The sequence below is a fragment of the Leptodactylus fuscus genome, chromosome 5 (assembly GCF_031893055.1).
Source record: "Leptodactylus fuscus isolate aLepFus1 chromosome 5, aLepFus1.hap2, whole genome shotgun sequence".
Classification (NCBI taxonomy): Eukaryota; Metazoa; Chordata; class Amphibia; order Anura; family Leptodactylidae; genus Leptodactylus; species Leptodactylus fuscus.
Genome location: NC_134269.1, coordinates 88114201 through 88132735, shown reverse-complemented (window position 1 = coordinate 88132735; position 18535 = coordinate 88114201). Strand labels below are relative to the sequence as shown.

The 18535-nt window shown below is 38.6% G+C and overlaps 1 protein-coding gene across 1 annotated transcript; it reads left to right on the top strand.

Annotated features, from left to right (window-relative positions):
• Positions 1–32: 32 nt before the first annotated feature.
• Positions 33–13955, top strand: DUOXA2 (dual oxidase maturation factor 2). The gene is made up of 7 exons (XM_075273735.1): positions 33–122; positions 2288–2459; positions 5356–5413; positions 8171–8305; positions 9967–10180; positions 12450–12664; positions 13798–13955. The coding sequence occupies exons 2-7, from the start codon at positions 2313–2315 to the stop codon at positions 13953–13955; spliced, it is 927 nt and encodes a 308-aa protein (XP_075129836.1). The 5' UTR covers positions 33–122; positions 2288–2312.
• The last annotated feature ends 4580 nt before the right edge of the window (positions 13956–18535 follow it).

Here is an 18535-nt window from a genome sequence, read left to right as displayed (position 1 = left end):
CTCCTCCATTTCTTTATTGGAATCGCAGTATAAAAAGGGCCAGCCTCTTAAAATTCCTTCAACTCTTCTAAACCTACTGGACCTGACATACTTACAGAGCTCCCAAGATACGTACATTTAAGGTCAGTCTATTCATTTCTTTAGGTATATTTTATTTATTCTATACATTTTTCTTCAAGATATTGAAATGACCACTTGTAGGTAAAGATTTTTTTACTGTCTATTAAGTGGTGCAGGGGATTATTAATAAAATTTACTTTCGTGCAAAAAGTCGAAAAAGGCAAAACATAATATCAACATTACAATGTTAATTGAGATAATAATAATAATAATAATAATAATAATAATATTAATAATAATAATAATAATAATAATATTTTTAGTAGTATTAACAATAAATATTAATAAATAATGTATAATAATAGTAGTAAATAATGTAAATAATAGTAGTAATATTAGCAATAGTAATAATAACAATATTACAGTATGAGAACTTGGTAACAATATTTCATCAATAGATAAAGTTCCACATCACTGCAAACAGATTCTTACACATTGAGCTAACAATCTCATAGTATCATAGTAAACCCCTACTAACTACAAAACTTTGAAACCTCTCAGTTTTTTTTCATATTGTAGTATCCATCCAGTATCTTCTTCACTTTAATGTGGTTATATGAGGTTTTTCTTTTTTTTGTTTTCATTTTATAATTTTTCAATTTGTGGATCTATAATGTCCAGGTCTTATATTTATTATTTAGGACCTTATTAAAATATTTCATTTCTGTCACTAGGTTCACACCAGTGACAAATAAAGGATTCCATATTGGTGTTGGTGTTTTATTGCAAGGTGATAGTATTTCCATGCAGAGTAAAGAGTGACATTTCAGCTATTTAAGCCTTCAGCTGACTCAATAGACTCTAGAGGAAATTTTAAGTCAGAAGTAACACCAGAGAAACAGGAATGGCAAGCAGAGTCTTGGATATATAGGGCGCTCCAGGAGAAAACTGCACTCAAGGCCAGTGTATAGGGGAAAAAGCACCTTTTCGTCAAGAAATAGGTGAAATGTCCCTTTTTACTTTGTACTGGAATACTATCACATTGCAATAAAACACCAACTCCTTGACAACTTTGGATGTGGAATCCTTTATTTATTTGCATTAGAGATTCGGATCCTATTGTCACATCCTTCCCACATCCCACATGATCTTCACACTAGTAACAAGGCTCTCTATCATTTGGGTACATCAAGGGACCTGAATGATGGAGAGAGAGACTGCTTATGACAACGTAAATAAGGGTGTGACCGGCACCCAGGTAAATCTACAGGATAGAGTCCCAACCCAGATCATACATAAGAATAAAAAATCTAAAACTCTACTAGGATTTTTTATTCTTATGCTTATGACAATGGTTACACACGGAGACTGGCGGACTCCTTTGACTATAATGTGGTCCACTGGTATCCGCTATTTTGAAACTGAATGCCACAGAGAAAAAAGTCCTCTTGTGCATCCCCACCACTTTGATGACCAATAAACACTTACATGGCATTCTTAGTAAAAAAATATGCAAATCTATTCTCCAGGATGTAATTAGGAGAACAGTGCACTATAACTGAGTCATTCATGATGTTAAGGATGCTGCCCTCTATAGGGTGGCGTACAGAGTGCACTGTTCTCCTAATTACATCCTGGAAAATAGATTTGCATATTTTTTACCCAGAATCCCTAGCGGAGCAGGAATGACTTGTAAGTCTCCGTACTGCCTATGTAGGCACACACTCTCCCTAATGTGTATGATTGTCCCCTGACCATGGCCTTCTTAGTGATGACATTACTGGTGATCACTATGGCAAATCACCTATGCAGTCCCGTTATTTTGCTTATAGAAAACTCTGTTGTGTGGTCAATGACTGGCCCAAGAAGTCGCCCAACACGTTGCTGTGGTGGGCATGTCAGTACTTATATAGAAACAAGATTGACTTGTGGGATAGATGGGAATTGGTAAGGTATCATTTAAAATTTTGAGCTCAAATACATGTTCAAAATCAGAAAACAATTGTGTAAAGAAGGCAGGCGTTTCATTATCGGATGCCAGCACCTTAGAGGTCTCTGACCTCATACATGACACTCCCAGAATGTTATTAGAATGATACAAGACTCAAGTTTATGATGTGAGTTTATAGCAATTTATTACATTTATGTTGAGCTTAAAGCAATTTAGCAGATAATTTATAGGAATAGGATATAACACAGCTATAAAATATGTTGTAATTCTCTTTAGGTAGAAATTCATCATTTGAAAAGATATGACTTTTTATGATGGAGTGTTTCCATTTTATCCACACGAACGGAAGAAATGGGTCTTTAGCACGGAGATTATTATTGTCATCATTGTGTTTTTGGTGTTTGCTTTAGCTTTTATCGTCATCATCCCAGGAATAAGAGGCAAAGCAGTAAGTTATTTTCACTATCTGTCGATTCTGTCTGTCTCCCTACCTATCTAAATTGGCCAAGGAACAAAAACCATAAATCATCAAATATATATCAGAAAGTACAAAATATTTTACTGTTGAGTAACTACATTAAGTAATGGTGTGGTTAAAAAGGCGGATTCTTCTACATCAGGTATCAATTCCTGGTGATCGATACTCAATATCCGTAAGGACTACTGGTATGTATTCCTGCATTGGTTCCTGACCAGTTTGTTTTGGGTGACTATATATAGAGATACATCCCTTGTTATACTGCCGAGGTACTGGGGTCTATGGAGATTGCCTTTGCTCTATATAGAGACCTTGCATTACATATATCTTTATGCTATTTAGGATTTACATGTCTTGTAGTCAGCACTATTATGTGTTAACTAGATATTTATATATACTATAGCTATCCCCAGTTTGTGTGCCCTGAATTGGGATCCTATGGCTTGGTTCACATCTGCATTCAGTGATCCGTTTGGAGAGTCCGCGTGGGAACCCCCCAGAATGAACTACGGAATGCATTGGCAAGCAGTGTGCAGTAAAAGCACACAGACCCCATAGACTATAACGGGGTCCGGGTGCTTTCTGCGTGTTATCTGCATGGAACATGCAGACAGAAAAGTACTTCACGATCTACTTTCTTGTCCACATGACTTGTGCGGAGACCACGCAGAAAGCACACGGACCCCATTACAGTATATGGGGTCCATGTGCTTTGGCTGCACACCACTTTCCAATGTGTTCGGTACTCCGTTTGGGGAGGGTCCCCATGCGAACTCCCCAAACTGAATACCGAACGCAGATGTGAACCAGGCCTATTTTCTGTACACCTTGACCATGTCTCGTTTTTTAACCATGCTGTTACTTATTGTAGTTCCTTATCAATAAAATATTTTGTACTTTCGGATATACACTCACCGGCCACTTTATTAGGTACACCATGCTAGTAATGGGTTGGACCCCCTTTTGCCTTCAGAACTGCCTCAATTCTTCGTGGCATAGATTCAACAAGGTGCTGGAAGCATTCCTCAGAGATTTTGGTCCATATTGACATGACAGTTGCCGCAGATTTGTCGGCTGCACATCCATGATGCGAATCTCCCGTTCCACCACATCCCAAAGATGCTCTATTGGATTGAGATCTGGTGACTGTGGAGGCCATTGGAGTACAGTGAACTCATTGTCATGTTCAAGAAACCAGTCTGAGATGATTCCAGCTTTATGACATGGCGCATTATCCTGCTGAAAGTAGCCATCAGATGTTGGGTACATTGTGGTCATAAAGGGATGGACATGGTCAGCAACAGTACTCAGGTAGGCTTTGGCATTGCAACGATGCTCAATTGGTACCAAGGGGCCCAAAGAGTGCCAAGAAAATATTCCCCACACCATGACACCACCACCACCAGCCTGAACCGTTGATACAAGGCAGGATGGATCCATGCTTTCATGTTGTTGACGCCAAATTCTGACCCTACCATCCGAATGTCGCAGCAGAAATCGAGACTCATCAGACCAGGCAACGTTTTTCCAATCTTCAATTGTCCAATTTCGATGAGCTTGTGCAAATTGTAGCCTCAGTTTCCTGTTCTTAGCTGAAAGGAGTGGCACCCGGTGTGGTCTTCTGCTGCTGTAGCCCATCTGCCTCAAAGTTCGACGTACTGTGCGTTCAGAGATGCTCTTCTGGCTACCTTGGTTGTAACGGGTGGCTATTTGAGTCACTGTTGCCTTTCTATCAGCTCGAACCAGTCTGGCCATTCTCCTCTGACCTCTGGCATCAACAACGCATTTCCGCCCACAGAACTGCCGCTCACTGGATGTTTTTTCTTTTTCGGACCATTCTCTGTAAACCCTAGAGATGGTTGTGCGTGAAAATCCCAGTAGATCAGCAGTTTCTGAAATACTCAGACCAGCCCTTCTGGCACCAACAACCATGCTACGTTCAAAGGCACTCAAATCACCTTTCTTCCCCATACTGATGCTCGGTTTGAACTGCAGGAGATTGTCTTGACCATGTCTACATGCCTAAATGCACTGAGTTGCCGCCATGTGATTGGCTGATTAGAAATTAAGTGTTAATGAGCAGTTGGACAGGTGTACCTAATAAAGTGGCCGGTGAGTGTATATTTGATGATTTATAGTTTTTGTTCTTGAAATGAAGGACGGCAACAGATGATAAGGGGTCCTGTTGACTACAATGGGGTCTTTCTGGTGTCTTATTTATTAATAGACAATACTAGGGAAAAAGCCAGTCTTATAAAACTTTTTTTGTCCAGGATTTTTCCAGGATCTGCCCCATATTACAGTATTTTCTAAAATGAACACAAAACATGAAAATGTGGTCAGGAAATGTGCTGGTTTAGAGAACCCCTTTTAAAGGAAACAGTCTTGAACAACCCCAAGACAATCCCTGGCAATCAGAATTTATAACCAGGGTCCTTATTTTCCCTTCATGCACATGACATGACTCACAGAGCTAGTTTACAGAGCGGACCCCTAGAAAGGACCTCTCCATTTAAGACAATATATTTGGATGGTCATGTGAACGTCCCAATTACATTTCAGCTGAATGAAAGCTCTTCTAAGTTATCATCATTTCATTTATAGGTCAAACATTCTGATTTCCATGTAAAATGGAGAATTTATTTGTAAAATTAAATGTTTGCGTCTTTCTTGGTATATCGAGCATCATGTTAGGATACAGAAGCTTGTCTTACACAATGGATTATATATCCTCTTATTTTGATTTTATGACTCAAATGACTTTAGCATAGAGTTTCGATATGGTATGGCACTACTTCAGTCTTCAATATGCTTTTTATATAGACCATAAAGAGATGATAAGATTCTTTTACTTATTTTATCACAGAGACTGTCGTGGACGTGCAGAGTTATAATAAGCCTATTTATTGGAGTTGTTACAGTCGGTAAGTACTTGTTTTCGGCATCCTTCACTTTGACACCAATACCAAAGACTTCCATCTTGATACAAAGCCAGTGTCATTTTATAACATGTTTATGGCATTATACATGGCCAGAAAGGTTGGTTCAGTTTGAGATGTTTTTGTTTCTCCAGTCTTCTGTTACTTCACACGCAAATCCGTGTGTGCATATTCCGTCGGAGCTGCCGTGATGGGATGCCGGTGCAGTGCACTGCATCCCGTCGCGGCTGTTCACTCCAGATTAGGCCGAAATGAATGGGCCTAGTCCGGAGTGTGCTGCCGTGACTCGGACGCCACGGCTGATTCAGCCGCAGATTCTGCCTGAAGAAAGGGCAGCTTGTTTCTTTTTTCCGCTAGCGGAAAAAAGAACGCTAGTGGTCTACATAGACCGCCATTGTGAGGGGGCGGATTATGACGTGGACAACTCACCCCCTCTGTGCCCTTGTGAACTAGCCCTTAGTGTTATGTGCAATATTACAATTCTGTTTCACCATTATGTGACTCCTGACATTTCATAGAAAAATATCCAGGGATAACATGGGGGAGCTGGAAAGCAGAGAGATAATCCTTCAGAACCACCACAGGTCCATTAATCCTGTGGGAGACTCATTGGATTTTAATTTTAGCCTCTGAATTCAGTAGGTAAAACTACACCAGGTCTACACTGAACCCATGTCGCTATGTCACATTCACACACAATCCAAATAATCTTCTGAAGGTGGCTCTGCCAATAAACATATACAATTTGCATTTAATGAGAAAGAAAGACCCTCTGGAAGTTTGATATTCACACAAAAACTGTAGGAATGGGACTGGTACCTCTCACAGCTTAGAACTTTTTAATATGGAATGAATAAAGCTGTTTGAAGATCCAAGCAGTGTTGATGGAATTTTCCATATCTCTAGCCAAGGGAGGGTGTATTTCTTAAAGGAGTATTCTAATTTCATTTGTTTGTTTATAAAATTGGACATACAATTTTCTAATATACATGTATTTCAAATTTCAATTTTATACCGATGTAACAGCTTCTATCTAAAGAAAAACATGGTAAGGCCTTGAAATAGAGAGTCATGTTATGAATTGCCTAGAGACAGGAAGCCATGTTATGAATCAATTTCCACCATTATTCTCATTTAGTTAACCTATGGATATGTCATGCATGCTCTCTCAGCACATGCATGTCAAGCAACTCAATTGTGAACTGAATACCAAGGGTTCACATGATGTGTTAGGGGTTCACATGACTGATGCCATATGTGGTTCTATTCAATTTGCCCATGGATGCATTTAATGGGCTATCCAATTCTACTGTGCACATAGGGGGGTCAACAAAAGAAAGGAATATGAGCAGAATTTTAAATACATGTATATTATAAATGAAAAACAGGAATGCCCCTTTCAAGGGATTAATCAGACTTCCTGCACAAATATATAATTCTTCCAGATTTTCTACAAAGTGCTACAAGTCCTAAAGCATTTTCTGAGCTAATGACCCAAACTTAAAACTTTATAGATCCCTATGATGTTGTTAGTTTGGGATACAGCTGGAACAGAAATAGCAGCCATATAATGATCTAGAACATCTACAGTCATATGTAGAGTGCCTTTAAGAGAACTTTTCATGAATATGTGGTTTTATATAGCGCTAAAATTCCCAGTATGTGCCCGGGTGGTGGAGATATCAGTACCATTAATTTCAGCGCTGATATCTCCCCACTGTCAGAAGGGCGGGTTTTACAGCCAAGCGTCATTGCTGTGAGAAACACCCCCTCTGACTGTACTCTAACATATTTTGTACTGTCAGAGGGGTTGTTCCTCACCTCCTAGCGATGATGCTGAGCTATGAGAAATGCCCTTCTGACAGTGGGTCACATTATCGGGACAGTGTGTACATTTGTTATTGCCCTAATGACTTTAATGAAATCGAACCACAATACCCGACCCAATCCATTGGCAAGGGATGTACAGTTTTTGAAAAATAGAAACAAATTATCTTATTCTGAACAACTTCTCTTATATTATAAAATAATGACTTATTAGGTTATTACTTTACATGCCATCAATTACATCAATTAATCACATATTCTGACCAATGTAAAACTTTAATAATTTAGGGCGGTTCACACTTGCGCCCGATGTCTGGTGTACATTCCGCCAAGTTTCCGTGTTCAGCCCCGGCAAAAATGGACAGGGGATGGAAACCCGGCAGTCAGCTTTAAAACCCATTCACTTGATTGGGTTTGTAAAGGAGAATGCCGGTGTCCGCCTACGGCCTGTCCGTGGGGAAACCTTTTTTTTTTTTTAGCCGGACACAAAGTCCTGCATGTCCGACTTTGTATCTGGCTAACATAAAAAAAAATGCTTTTCCTGCGGACAGGAAGAAGATGCACACGAGTGGTCACTTTTACAAACCCATTCAAGTGAATGAGTTTTAAAGATGACTGCCGGGTTTCCATCCCCTGTCCAGTTTCGCCAGGGCTGAAGACGGAAACTTGGCGGAATGCACACACCAGACACTGGGCACAAGTGTGAACGAAGCATTACTGAAACTAATAATTTTAGTGCAAATGCTTGTCAACCAATTCCAAACGGTAAATGAATATTATGTGGCAAGTGTTTTGGGGTTGCCAATGGTATTATTATAAATGGTAATCTATTTATTTATAAGAATTTTTATTTAGGAATTCTGGATTCATCATATACAAAGATTTAGACTATAAAATCTCAACTTTTTTCCCTAGTTGTAAACTTTACTTCTGATTGGGAGGTTGGATCGATCAATGCTGTAACTACATATAAATCATTCAGCAATGATGTGGTGAATGCAGAAATTGGAATACATATTGGCCTTAATGGGGTTAATATAACCTTAAAAGGTAAGACAGCTATTGATATTTTATTAACATAAAAGTAAAAAGTGTCTAATCACACATTACAGAAAAAAAAAATCTGCGGCGGAAAAGCTGTGTTTTCAAACACTTGTGAAGCATGCCAATTATACCTGTGGAAATGCTAGGGTTTCGGTATAAGTATAATGGAGGCCACAGAGGAAACTCAGCAAAATTGAAATGAAAGAAGCAATGCATTTCCGCCGTAGTTTTTTCTGCAGCATTTTTTGGCCGTGCTTTGCTACGTGGGGTCTTGGCATTAGAAAAAAGGGTCTGCTTTTTTGTAGAAACAGTGCTACTTTTGACTATGGCATGTGACTAGAGATGAGCGAGTACTGTTCGGATCAGCCGATCCGAACAGCACGCTCGCATAGAAATGAATGGACGTAGCCGGCACACGGGGGGTTAAGCGGCCGGCCGCCGTCAAAGCGGAAGTACCAGGTGCATCCATTCATTTCTATGGAGCGTGCTGTTTGGATCGGCTGATCCGAACAGTACTCGCTCATCTCTACATGTGACTAATGTAACAAAACCCTCGTAAATTTACTGAGCTTCAAAACCACACACAGCCATGGACAAGAGGGGCACTGTCCCTGCCAAAAAAAATATAGGAAGGAAACATACTGGGTACAAATAGAACATTTAAAGGTTAAGGGCAACTTTTGTTTTTATCCCCAGCCCCTTTCATTCTTCTCCTGAATGATCTTTTAAGCTGATTTATGACCAGACTGAAATACATAGAAGGCAAAATTGTCCAAAATGTTTAATAAAAACCTTTTTCAAAACTGATTTTCGGCTTTAGATTAAAAAAAAAAAAATTCTCTCCACCTTAAAAGAGACACAATATAAGTGTACCTGTTTTTCACTTGACAAATTGTAGTTCCCAATGGAGTTTTGTTTTTATGGTGTCTGCTGTGCTTCAAAAATTACATGCTAATAACATCTTTGGCTCAGTATGATCATAACGGTACCAAATTTACATTGTTTTTGTTATCTTTTAAAGAGTCTGTTACTACTAAATTGGTTATAAATCAAATTTCAGTTTCCTGTAGATTTCTACATAATACGATTTTATACAATCACCGCTATAAGCTACTGTCATTAGGTCTACAATGAAATTCTTGCCGAAAGACTTCCTTTAATACGCTTCAAATATTTTATAAAACACTTTAATTTCTATGCATTGCCATATACTTACTTAAAAATATTAATATACAAAGTTGTGTAAGGGGTCTTTTTGTGGAGGAGTTGAAACAGCTGCTGAATTCAATCTGCGTAAGGCATCCCCACATGACCTAGGCCTAGTCTGTATATCCTGCTATGTAAATGGTTAAATAAATATGTAGGCTGAGGCCCCATGTTTCGGAAATGGGGAAAAGCGGTTTTGCTGCATCTGTTTGACCCAAAGTCAGGAGCTTAAAAAGGGATGGAAAATATAAAGGAAACTCCTAGATGTTTTTCTTCTGTTAAACCCACCCCTAATATTTACTCAAAATAAACAGCAAAATAGGCCACGAAAACCGCTGAGTTTCTTTAACATGGAGCTGTAGGCTTAAGCTCATTTTTAGCTATATGTATTTCTCAACCATGGCTATATTCCTAAATTTCTATATTTTCTAAAATACAGTATTTAATAATATTTCCAAAAGGTGTTCCCATTCATCAAATGAGTGAAACAATTGACTACAATGAACAATTTCTCTGGAGTTTTGGATCAAATTTTAATGAATATTATAATGATGGTCTGAGAAGAGGACTCCCTAACCCCATTCTATACGTGGCAGAGAAATTCAGCCAGTATAACGCATGTGGGATATTTAACCAATATAGGATATCCGGTCACTATGCAACAGCTTGCATGTGGTAAGTAAAATCTGCAATACAATATCGGATTGTGTTATTATTTTATTTATGCAACACTTTCAATAGTGGAACCCTCACTACGAGAACTTTACTTTAGGTGAGAATGAACAAATGACCTGGAGTCATAGTAGTAGTATCATATATAGGAGGTTATTGCACCAAATATTTAATAGGATTTCTGGTTTCACAGTATTCATGTTCTTTCCCAATATGAATGTTGAGGCTTAAAGGGGCTCTATCAGCAAAATCATGCTGATAGAGCCCCACATATGCGTGAATAGCCTTTAAAAAGGCTATTCAGGCATCGGTAAAGTTAAATTAAACTACCCTCCCCCCCGTTTTAAAATAATAACTTAAAAAAGAATGTGCTCTACTTACCGAACGTGCATGCTGGGCGGGCATTCAGGGTGTGTCTTCATCTTCGTCCACGCCTCTTCTTCCTCCGATGTCCTCCGGTCCCGTCTTCCTCCGGCGCTCGCGAACGGACATTGATAAAAAAGAAAATAGCCTGGGCGCTTGCGCAGTAGCCGTAGTAGAAGCCGCATGCTACTGCGCATGTGCCCAGGCTATTTTTTTTTATATCAGTGTCCATTTGCGAGTGCCGGAGGAGGACGGGACCGGAGGACATCGGAGGAAGAAGAGGCGTGGACGAAGATGAAGACACACCCTGAATGCCCGCCCAGGTTGCACGATCCGTAAGTAGAGCACATTCTTTTTTAGGTTATTAATTTAAAACCGGGGGGTAGTTTAATATAACATTTACGGTGCCTGAATAGCCTTTTTAAAGGCTATTCACGCATATGTGGGGCTCTATCAGCATGATTTTGCTGATAGAGCCCCTTTAAGTGATAGCTTTGACAAATCACATTAATGGTTGTACCGGTGTAAATAGGAGGTTACATGACCAATGAGCTGTTAACCTGTTCAGGAAACTGATAGAACATTCCAAATAGGAAGACCCCATGGCCATAACCATCAGGATAGTAGGTAAAAGCTGCTGTATCCAACAACTATTGGGGCCTATTCTTACACAGCAGTGAGATACAGTCAGTAATCCGTGACATGACACTGCATTATCCTCATGCCTTGACACTTCTGTGTGTTTTATTCCATTAACATGACATCAATGTGTTGTGATATCACTGTGTGTAATATGCTTATACTTACTAACATAATAGGTTTTGTACTGTGACATCACTATGTACATTTTGCTGTGCTATGACATCACTAGGTAATTATCTGGACATTGAGACATCATTGTCTATAATATCGCTATACAAAATTCCACCTCCCATTAATCTTAAATGGGAGACAGATCCTTCATTTTCTGTTAGCTGAAATCCAATCCCATCCCAATGGATGTAGGAAATCTTTCTGCCATTAAACTTTATGCTACATGAAAACACCCTTATGAATATTCATATCAATGCATTGATGACAGACATAAATACACAGTACAGCATACTGCTCCAAATTATACCCAGTGACACAGTAGAAAGGATAACACCTACTTAGTAAATATTAAAGGGAGTCACCAGAACCCAGCCCAGCAGATAGACAGGTCAGGGTGACCTGAGTTAAACAGTATTTTCCCCTATTGAATTGAAGAAATATCTTATAACGGAGGCATCAATTCACTGAGACGAAAACACAATTTCAGGTACCCCTTATTCTATCTGGTTTGGCTGGGTTGATTTGTTGGGCTCCTTTTAATAATCATCAATATTAAAGTGGATCTGTCAGCTAAATATTCTGCCCTATGTAAAGGTAACAAACTACAGGGTCACGTCTGCTCTCCTTTTAAGCCAGATGACACTAAGTATACAAATACAGCAAGGTTTAACTTGATACTGATACAATGGGATATCTTATCACAGAACACAAAACACATTCAAAAACCATTAAAAAGTCAAGATAAGATTCTGTGACAGTGTTAACACAAATTTGTCAAGTTTGCTACATTTCTATTGTGTCATTTGTCTAATAAATTGCAGAATCCAGCAAATTTACTATATATATGAAAATTATGTTATCAAGGTCTGTAAGGTATTTATAAATTTATCAGCAAATACATATACAATATTTTGTATCACTTTATAAATTAGAAATAATTAGTTTAGAAAGATTTTATAGCTCAACTATACTTAAGTCCGAAGCACAGAAAATTGAATGTACAAAGGAAAGAATAAGTCACATTAACAACGTTTTTCATCCCCAATGTTAACATATTACTATAATAATGCCAACAATGTTATATTTTGTTTTATAGGGTGGCGTTCTGCTCCTGGATTATCTGCAATATTCTTTTCTCCACCTCAGTGTTCATATATGGAGCTTATATGATCCTTGTGACGGGGGCTTTTATCCTCTTCTCACTGATTTCTTTCTCCACAGTGAGGAATGTATCATTCTGTAATATACAGTTTGGTTCTGAACCTCTGAAAACCACCTTTGGGGGTTCTTTCTGGCTGAGCTTGGCTACAGGTGGGTTACAGTTACATTATATATATGAAAACATGGATATAACTACATTTTCCTGGGTTTATCTATTTATAGCCTGAAATAGAAGTGCCGGTATTTTGCAATGCATTGCAATGCATTAGCATTGTAATGCATTGCATTAGTGATCAGACCCCCTGGGGTTCAAGATTCCTAGGGTGTCTAATAAATGCAAAAAACATTTTTTAAAAAGTATTAAAAATTCAAATCACCCTCCATTCCCTAGAACACATATAAAAGTAGTTAAATACTGTGAAACACATACATGTTAGGTATCCCTGTGTCTGAAATCGCCCGCTCTTCAAATCTATAAAAATACTTTTCCTGTACGGTAAACGCCGTAGCGGGAAAAATAGTCAAAAGTGCCAAACCGCCGTTTTTTCACTGTTTTGATTCTAATAAAAATTTGAAAAAAGTAAAAAAAGTGATCAAAGCAATAGCATTTCCCGAAAATGGTAGAACTAAAAAGTACACCCAGCCCTGCAAAAAAAGACGTCCTATGCATCCCCGTACACGGACGTATAAATATAATTAATGGTGGTATGAAGAAAAATGAAAGACCTCATATGGCTCTGGGAGCTGAGAAATAAAAAAGTTATGGGGTTTAGAAGAAGGGGAGTCAAAAATGAAAATTAAAAAATGGCATCGGCGGGAAGGGGTTAATACAGATGCTAAAGAATGTGTGAAAATATGCAGGATTTCACAGAAAGGATCCAAAACTTGTTAATAAAGTATATTACAAAAGTTATTAATGACCCAAATACTGCCAGAAAATCAAACGTTGTGTTAAAGTTTAGTTATGCTTTAAAAGAATGGCTAAACCATTATAGATAAATAGATAAACTGCAGACTCATTGTAGCTAGTGGAGTTTTTTGGAGGGGTAAAGGAAGGTGTCCAACACTGAGGTTAAAGGGGAGCTAAAGAGAAATTTAAGGGTTAAAGGGATACTGTGAAATTATTAGGGAATTAGAAGGCTGGGTTTGTTAACTTTTGTAAGGATGTGTAACTTTTACTGAGCAGTAATGTAAATATTTCATGTGACAAATCAGTGATAAACACACTAGCAGTATGATAGATATATTATTTATGTATTTTTGTGTCCTATTTTGCATTTCAGGTCTTCTTTGCCTTGTTATTGGAATAGCATTAATTGTTTTAAATTGGTGTATTCCTGAAAAATTAAAGTTATTTTTTAATTCCGTTGAGGAAGATGAAGAAGATTCAACATTAAAAGTCTACCACTGTCATGATAATTTGGCTTTTGGACACGTATGATGATAAAGTGACTTCTTGAGGATCATTAATATCATCTCAACTTTCAGAGTCCCAGACAATCTCATGTCGATGTTTGGGTTGGAATCTTTATTTATTATACTGACTGAAAAAGAAATTAGCCGAGAGTGCGAGATGAAAGAACGAAATGTTATTAACCCTCCAATGTACCAAGTCACTTTGAATTTCTTAAAGTCATGTATGGACATGTCACTCTTAAAGGGGTTGGCCACCTTTAGACCAATATTGAGAGACAAATATTATTGTTTGCAAAATAAAAAATTATACAGATTCTCAATTTACTTTCTGTATCAATTCCTCGCAGCTCTCTGCTTCTTGTCATTCGTTCTGCTTACTCCCAGTGTATAAAAATCAGTCCATAGTCCTGTGATGGACACACAAGTGCACAACTCATTACAGTCACAGCATAGTAATTAGAAGTCTGGCTTGTAATGAGCTGTGCACCTGTGTGTCCATCACATGACCATGGACTGTACATCATATGACCATGGACTGTACATCATATGACCATGGACTGTTTTTTATCCATTAAAGTAAATAGAATGAATGACAGAAATATCTAGATACTGCAAATTTACGCAACTTTTTATTTATTATACAAGCAATATGTCTCTCAACATTGGTTTGAGAATGGCCAACCCCTTTAAAAATAGTTTGCACTGAAAGTCATGGAAATGTTTACTTTAGATTTTTAATGTCAAAGTAATGTGAATATACATTTATTGCTAATATTTATGCTGTTTACAGCTATGTGATATGAGCCGTTCAATACTCTAAGTAAATATTAAATGCTTGTTCATTTTGGGTCAAAACGTTAACCATTGAAATCTTTGTACATATCGTGTAAACTGTCATGCTCAGAAATTAATTTCACTTATGAATAATATCATGAGCGATATATTGAAAATTAGTCACTTGGTTAAAAGAGAAAAAGAAATTAAAATATAAAAAAATTGTTAAATATCATATTACACTTATGAGGGGTTGAGACTTGTGGAATGTTTTGTATAATATAATAATAATAAAAAAAATTATTTATATAGCGCCAACATATTCCGTAGCACTGTACAATTTGTAGGGTTTGTAGGGTATATTTTCATGGAACTATTTTGAGGTGCATAAAATGCTTTCAAAACCTTATATAAATTTGCTTGATGGTGGAAAATGGGGGAAAAAAACTGCACTTCAGTCTTGTTTTGATACCATGTGTGGTATACTGTAAATGACATATTGACTTTATTCATTATGACTTTGATACTTTTATGTAATAGAAAACACTTAAAAATTGTCCATATTCTGAAAGTCATAACATTTTAAAAAAAAAATTTGTGACAGATCTCTATGGTCTTGTGTTAAGAATTTTATTGGTACTATTTTGGGATATTTTTTATGCCAAATATTTATATTTATTTTTTTAACTATTTTAGATGATGAGGCATTCTAAATTAGGAGAATTATTTTTTAATTACACTAATCCGCATAAAAACGATGCAGATATAAATGTTGGATTACTGCAAAACTCAGCATGCAGTTATGTTTCAGTCAGAGGTGTGACGATCTGGGGTCCATTGCATATGAGAGTCGGTCAACTCTAGTAATGATATGAGGGATAGCTCAGCAATATGTATAATCTTGTGGTGGGTAAAGGGGTGTTTCTGTGGCAGACTGTTAGATCCTGCCGTAAAGACAGGGCCAAAGTGTTCACCTCGAGGCGTCATGGGGTCCCAAACAGAATATGGGTTCATTGCTAAAGATGACATGGTTTCAGTCCATAGCAGTCCAGGGTTTCTTGATTATGACACCACCTCAAGCACGCAAAGACAACAGTAGTTGGCTGTCAATGGCAGGGCACATAATGGGCACCATGACACAAAATTTCCTTTTTCTAAGTGCCTGGAAATGGTTTGGGTAGATATAGAGGTGTGCAGTAAACCTGCCATCTGTGTCTTGTAGGTGGAGAAAGGAAACTTCCAAAGATTGTTGCTCTTATGCTTGTTGGAAGATGGATAGGTCCTCTCCACTGGTGGTCTGGGCTTCCACTACTCCTAAAACCTCCTGACAGCTAGTTCAGAGCCTATATGGCAAACAACTTGTTGAAACAACTACCCTACTTCTCTCATCCCATGATGCATCTACTCTCAAAGTCCTTCAACATCCAAAATGCCTTTGCGTGTGTCATAGAGCTGCTGCCAACTTTTGCAGTAATCCAACATTTTTATCTGGGTGCGTTATTTATTTTATCAATGAGTGTAGTTTCTCAAATAGGGTCACTTTCTAGGGAATTTTTCTTTAGTGGCACCTCAGGGGCTCTGCAAATGTAACATGGCTTAACCCCCTCCCCCCATCTAATTCTAAGCAACAGACATTGAATTGGTAGTGTGAAAGTCTTTAAAGGGGCTCTATCACTGGAAAAAATCATTTTTAACTAAGCACATACTGTACATGCATAGCCTTTAGAAAGTCTATTCCACACCTACCTTTTGTATGTAAATTGCCTCAGTGGTTTTTGAATGAGCCTGTTTTTATTCATATGCTATGCACAGGAATTTCCCAGCAGCACTCGTCTCTTCTATTCTGTCCTAGGAAGTCATCATCATCAGCAGCAGCCTGTGCTGTATACATATATAGGAAAGAATAGGCAGAGGGTGCACAATGAGACTTCCGGGGTGCACCAAGAGGCAATTAGCATATGAATAAAAACGTATTCATTCAAAACCACTGAGGCGATTTACATACAAAAGATAGGTGTCAAATAGCCTTTCTAAAGGCTAAGCAAGGATCTGCTTAGTTTAAAATGACTTTTCCCAATGATAGAGCCCCTTTAAGCTCTGAGTTTTTCATTTTCTCATTTATATGAGGGCTTGTTTTTAGTTGAGTTGTAATTTTCTATTGCACCATTTTATTGTATTGATCACATTTTACTTTTTTTTAAACTCTCTTATTAAGATGACAAAAGGTCAGTTTTGCCTTCGTTTATGTTTAGAGATGAGCGAACAGTGAAATATTCGAATAGCCCCTCAATATTCGACTATTCGAACGAATATTGAACCCCAATATAGTCTATGGGGAAAAAAAGCTTCGTTTCTGGGGAAACCACTCTTCGACTCAGGAGAGTCACAAGTCAGCAAATGAGGACAACACCTCTGGAATGCAACTGGGACAGCACGGAAACATGTCTGGGGGCATCTAACATGCCCAAGTCACTGTATTACGCCACTAATAATGTGGGAGCTGACTTTTTCCCATAGGAATGCATTGACGAGCATTGATTCTCCGAATGCTATACAGAGTACAGCATTCGGCAATTCAACACTGGTTCTGCCGGAGGCTTGTCTGTGAGGAGGCAGAGTCTAAGATCGGTCCACAGAAGTCTCCATTGTGGTCCGATCTCAGGTATAGTAGAGTTGACACAACTCTGCTACACCTGAGATGCAGCAGAGCTGGCCGTGCACTGAGCTCTGCTACACCTGGTATAGCAGCTATAGTAGTCCTTATCACTTATGGTAACGATAGGGAATACATAGATCTAAATCGGGATTTTGATGAATGGTGCCAGCTGAACCACCTCAAGATTAATGCTGGAAAGACCAAGGAGATGGTGGTGGACTTTAGTAACTGGAGAGGTGCTCCAACCCCGGTGGAGATCCAAGGAACATGAATTGAGATAGTCAAGACCTATAAGTACCTGGGTGTGCTACTCAATAGTAAATTAGACTGGGCTGATCACCTGTAGGCGCTGCACAGAAAGGGCCACAGCAAACTCTACCTGAGGGCCTTCGGAGTCCAGGGGCCACTTCCTTGGGCCTTTTTCAACTCTTTTTTTTATGTAGATTGCGAGCCCCACAGAGAGCTCACAATGTACATTTTTTTCCCTATCAGTATATCTTTGGAATATGGGATGGAAATCCATGCAAACACAGGGAGAACATACAAACTCCTTGCAGATGTTTTTTTTTTTTTTGCCCTTGGCAGGATTTGAACACCAAGACTCCAGCGCTGCCAGGCTGCAGTGCTGAGTCACCGTGTGGCCCAGGCCTATTTCATCTCTGTGGTTGCTTCAGCCATCTTTTTCGGTGTGACCTGCTGAGGGAGCAATATATCAACCAGGGACAGAAATAGACTTGACAGGCTGATAAGAAGGGCCAGCTCTGTCCTGGGGAGCCCCCTGGACCCAGTACAGGTGGTGGGTGACAAAAGGACACTGTCCATGGTGAGCTCCATGCGGGAGAAAAAATCCCACCCCATGTATGAGATCTTGATGGCACTTGGCAGCTCTGTAAGTGACCGTCTGCTCCACCCCAAGTATGAGAAGGAGCGCTATCGCAAGTCCTTCCTTCCAACCGCGACCAGGCTGTATAATCTACATCAGACCAAGCGAAGATCACTCCGCACAGAGAACTAAATGAGTATGATTATAAAGTCTTCCTTCTTTCTTCTTCTTTTCCTAAGCTTCTACGGATTCCTAGTATATCTTCTCTTCTCAGCATATGTGTTTCTACGTCTGTAATATATTACTGTGTATTATCCTGTATCTGTATTACTATGCTGCTGTAACAAACTGA